The 4,698-nt window shown below is 61.9% G+C and overlaps 1 protein-coding gene across 1 annotated transcript; it reads left to right on the top strand.

The window, feature by feature from the left end:
- The first annotated feature begins 329 nt into the window (after positions 1 to 329).
- On the top strand, positions 330 to 4,151 carry LOC147908984 (uncharacterized). The gene is made up of 3 exons (XM_087407821.1): positions 330 to 630; positions 1,168 to 3,248; positions 3,660 to 4,151. The coding sequence occupies exons 1-3, from the start codon at positions 330 to 332 to the stop codon at positions 4,149 to 4,151; spliced, it is 2,874 nt and encodes a 957-aa protein (XP_087263947.1).
- Positions 4,152 to 4,698: the final 547 nt, after the last annotated feature.

The following is a 4,698-nucleotide window of genomic DNA, read 5'->3' as shown; positions in this document are numbered from 1 at the left end:
GGGTGGCGCCACCCGCAGTGGTGCCCTCGACATCGGAGACGAGGGACCCCTGAAACTCGTGAGTGGGCTCGCACCACATCCGCTCACGGGGAGTAAGGGGCCGGAGGCCAGTGTCCCCGATACATTCCGGGGACCCGAGCCATATGCTAGCCCCCCGGGGGAACTCGGGGCCCCCTCTCCTGATTCTTCGGGGGAGGGGTGAGGGTATACCCTGGCTGGCGGAGCCGCTGCGGGCCGTGGGCATCAATCTAATGGACAATATAAATTCTCAACATAATGTGGAGGGAGAACGCTCGCTTCAGAGTGTAGAGGCGGACGCTCGCTCAATTATGAGCGACAGTTCGCGCAAACAACGTCCCGGCCCTGCGAGCAGCAGGGCCGGGGCGCGCGCCGAGGCGGTCGCCTACGAGGGAGCGCTGTCGAGGGCCGGTTCTACGGTCTCGCTGAGCTCCCTTGGAGGAGAGAGCCGAAAACGGCCGGCCGAATGTGTTGTCTCCTCTTCGGATTCCGAGAGGGAGTCAACAAAAAGGTCCAGGGGGAGGCCAGCTCTAAATCCCGAACATGTCGGGAAATATACTGCCGAGGCAATGGCAAAGAAGGCCGAAAAGGCTAAAGCCCGGCAGCTACAGGGTGGGCCATCTATTGGTACGTTTTTAAAAATGCGATCAAATGAGCATACATTGATATTTTTTATTAATTTTTTTTTTGTTGTGAAGCTAAAAGTATCCGCGTCAAGAATGAAAAACGATTTCGTTCATGTGGCTCCCTCTACTGGCCTTACAGTATGCCATTCGGTCACCCCAATTATTAATGACATTTTGGACTACCTCGGCGCCAATTTCACTCAAAACAGTCGTAATATAATGTCATCCACTAACATCCCATTCTCACGAACTTTCCTCACCAATTTGCGTATAGCTCCTTCGGTGGGTGCTCTATCACGACCCATATTTCTTTTCAAAATTCGTACAGTTTCGGCGACACAGCACTGACTTTGAAAATAAGTTTTTAAAATTTCAAAACGCTCTTCAAGAGAAAACATGTTGTTTCGTGCCGCGGACGGTATGACTAATAAACTGTCAAAATTTCGGGTCTGTAGCTCGTTCGGTGTTGCCATACGACGAAATTCAAAAACGTACCAATAGATGGCCCACCCTGTAAGAAAAGACCACCGGACGATTTTAGATCCGGAAGTTGAGCCGTCCTCCACATCGGCCAGGAAGGCCAAAGAGAAAGCTGTCGAACTCGCCCTCGAGTTCGACGAACAACCGATTTGCGCAGTCGCCGCGGTCGCAACACGCGAACTGGCGACCATTGCCAAGTCGGTTGAGCGATCAAAGAACATCAGGGGCGACATAATGAGGGATATGTGGACAGCATACACCAAGCTGTCCGCAGCCCTCACGTCAGTCTTTACGAGGGCGGATGATAGCAGCCTGGCCGCGAACGTAGACCAGAGGGAGGAATGCTCCAGACCCGCCTGGGCGAAGGAGAGACGCCGGCTGAATGAAGAGTTGGTGTTCCTCCGCTCCAGGGTCGCGGTACTGGAACACGGCCGGGGGAGGTCCACCTCCCGTCGCACGTCCGGCAGGGATAGGGTGCCGGGGATGGAATGGGACTCGATCATGGAGTGGTCGGGTCCCGATAGCCTGGCTGGCGACCGCAGTCCAATTAGGACTAGAGGAAGGACTGCTCCCGCGGAGGGGGAGAGGCCGCGCGTGACGATCACGAAAGAGGACCTGAGATCCCCATATTTCAGGCCTCCTCTGCAGGGGGTTAGCAAGCAGCTGAACCCCCTGGTGGCCGTCGCGGACAGGATCGCCCCTGTCGGCAAGACACCCCCTTCGAAAAATAAAAGGAGGGAGAATGCCGACAGGGTCGATGATGAGGAGAGCCGCATCGAGCGGCTCATCGTGCGGCTCCTGCCCCGTCTCCTGCGGGAGATGGGGGTCGCCCCGATGACGGCGCCATCAACAAAGCCGCGGAGCGGTCTGGCCGCTGCCACACCGGCGAAGAGGGCCGCCAAGGCCGCTCCTAAGACGGGAGAGAGCGCAGCCAACGCGCCTTCCCCCGCCGCTAAGGCGAATCTACCGCCCCCGGCTGTCCCCAAAACATTTGTGGACGGGGGGACGGAGACGGACGCGAACGAGGCGACCTGGGCGCAGGTCGTTTCGAGGGGGGCAAAGAGAGCGGCCGCCAAGGCGAAGAAGGCGGAAGCGGAGCCGCCCCGGCCCCTCCCCAAGAGCGCGAAGAGCGCCGGGGCGCCCGTGGCCCCCGCTCCCAATAAAAAGGGGAGCGGTGGGAAAAAGGGCGGGACGGCGATGAAGGGGAGCACTGCCGCGAGGCCGCCAGCCTCCGGCAAGAAGGCTCCCCTCCCGAAATTGAGGCCGCCAAGTTCAGCGGCCATAGTGGTGACCTGCGCCGACCCTACCTCCTGCCAAGAGGTGGTAGGGAAGGCAAGATCCTCAATCTCCCTCAAGGACGTGGGGATCGAGGATCTCCGTCCCAGGAGGGCCATCACAGGGGCCCTTATTTGGGAGGTCCGGGGCCCGGAGAGTCGAGTCAAGGCGAACGCGCTGGCCGAGAGGCTGACGGCCGTCTTCGCAAACAGGGACGACGTGAGGTTGTCCCGCCCATCGAAGACGGCCGAGATCCGGGTCACCGGACTCGATGATTCGGCCACTCCCACCGAGGTGGCACAGGATCTGGCGAGGGCCTGCAAGCGACTCCCACCGGAATTTAAGGTGGGAGAAGTCGGCAGGGCCCCCAACGAGCTGGGCACCTGCTGGGTGCGGTGCCCCGTAGAGGCGGCCAAACAATTAGTGGCCGCCTCACGAGTCAAGGTGGGGTGGTCGAGCTGCAGGGTGGCCCTGCTGCCGGCCCGGAGCTTCCAATGCTTCCGGTGCTTGGAAGCTGGCCATGTCCAGGCCAAATGCACAAGCACCGTGGATCGCTCCGGGTGCTGCTACCGGTGTGGGGGCATCGGCCACGCGGCGAGAGAGTGCCGCGAGCTCGGCCGCCCCTCGGGGCACCGCATCGGCGGCGCTAAAGCGAAGGGCAAGAAGGGGGGGCAGAAGCCCAGTGGCCCCCTCACTGCCGTTGCGGGACAGCCCCCCGCGGCGGCAGCGACCACCGCAGAGACAACGTCGACCGTAACAGTGGCCGACATTGAGATGGCCGTCGTGGAGGAGTCACCCCCCACGGCGGTCGCAGACGTGGCCGACAAATCCAACGTCGGTGGGGGCGAGGTAACAACAATTAATGTCCCTCGTCCTCGCTCAGGTTAACCTCAACCACTCGGCCGGGGCGCAAAGCATGCTAATGCAGTGCCTCGCCGAGTGGGGGGGGGTGGACTGGCCATCGCCGCAGACCCATACCATATCCCGGAGAGTCACCCCAACTGGGCGGGGGACTCCCTGGGACGGGTGGCGGTGGTCAGCCGGCACGCGCGCGACACCCCGCCGATGATTCCAATATCGGCGGCGGAGGGGTTCGCTCTGGTAGAGTGGGGGCCCATCGATGTAGTCGAGGAGGGAATATGAGGATGCCCTGGAGTCTCTGGGGGAGCACATCAGACGACGCTCCCCCAGGCTAGTACTGGTGGGTGGGGACTTCAACGCCCATGCGTTAGAGTGGGGTTCCCCATCCACCGACTCCAGGGCGACAGCACCCTGCTGTGGGCGGCGAGGCACGGCCTAGTCTTGTTGAATAGAGGCCGTGCCAGTACCTTCGTGGGGGCCCGGGGGGAGTCCATTGTCGATCTGACGTGGGCGACCCCCGCGGCTGCCGCCAGGATACGTTGGCACGTGGACGCCAGCTCCTTAGGAGAATTGTCGGATCATCGTCTGATACGCATGGAGCTGGTGTCCACCCCCACGGAGGTGTCGATAAGACGCCGCCTACATGAGAAGGAACGTCGATGGGCCCTGCGCAAGTTGGACACCGGCGCCCTCGAGGTGAGCCTCTTCTCCTCCACGTGGCCGGAACCCAACCAGGCCCGCTCGGTGGAGGAGGAGGCCGAATGGCTCGGGAACGCCATGTCGCGCGCGTGCGACGCGTCGATGAACCTCTGCCATCCTGTGGCGAGGAGGGCAGTCTACTGGTGGTCCCAGGAGATAGCTGAGCTACGACGGGCCGCCGTAGCTGCCTGACGGAAGTTCACCCGCCGCAGACGACGGGGCACCGACGAGGAGGTGGAAGTGGCCGCCGAGCCGCTCCGTGAAGCTAGGAGCGCCCTTAGAGCGGCCATTAGGAGGGCGAAGGCCGACGCTTGGCGCGACCTCGTCTCCTCCCTTGACAGGGATCCGTGCGGGAGGCCCTATAAAATTGTGACGAAGCAATTTCGTCCGTGGGCCCCCCCGATAACGGAAACCCTGGACGCTCAGTTCCTGGAGGATGTGGTGGCCGCCCTCTTTCCCAATAGGGAAAGGGAAATACCGGAGAGGGTCGGCCCCCCGTCCGAATGGACGGAGGAGCTGGGCGTCACCCGGGAGGAGATGGTGATGGCCTTCGCCCGCCTCAAGGGGAGACCGCGGGCGCCCGGACCCTCTGGTGTACACGGAAGGGTCTGGCTCGCCGCGGCTCCCATAGTGGGCAGCCGTCTGAGGCGGCTCTTCACGAGCTGCCTCAGAGACGGCATATTTCCCAGGCCGTGGAAAAGGGCCAGGCTTGTCCTCCTCCGTAAAGAGGGCAAGCCAG

Source organism: Acromyrmex echinatior, chromosome 7 (assembly GCF_024713525.1).
Source record: "Acromyrmex echinatior isolate Ae372 chromosome 7, ASM2471352v2, whole genome shotgun sequence".
Classification (NCBI taxonomy): domain Eukaryota; kingdom Metazoa; phylum Arthropoda; class Insecta; order Hymenoptera; family Formicidae; genus Acromyrmex; species Acromyrmex echinatior.
Note: the sequence above shows the minus strand (reverse complement) of the source record. Positions and strands in the feature narration are given on the sequence as shown.

Bases quoted from the DNA above. Each gene is read 5' to 3' on its own strand.
- LOC147908984 (XM_087407821.1), top strand. From the start codon at position 330: ATGAGCGACAGTTCGCGCAAACAACGTCCCGGCCCTGCGAGCAGCAGG. The intron at 631-1,167 runs GTGGGCCATCTA...CTGTAAGAAAAG, and splicing joins TAAAGCCCGGCAGCTACAGG to ACCACCGGACGATTTTAGAT. The intron at 3,249-3,659 runs GTAACAACAATT...CACCGACTCCAG, and splicing joins CCAACGTCGGTGGGGGCGAG to GGCGACAGCACCCTGCTGTG.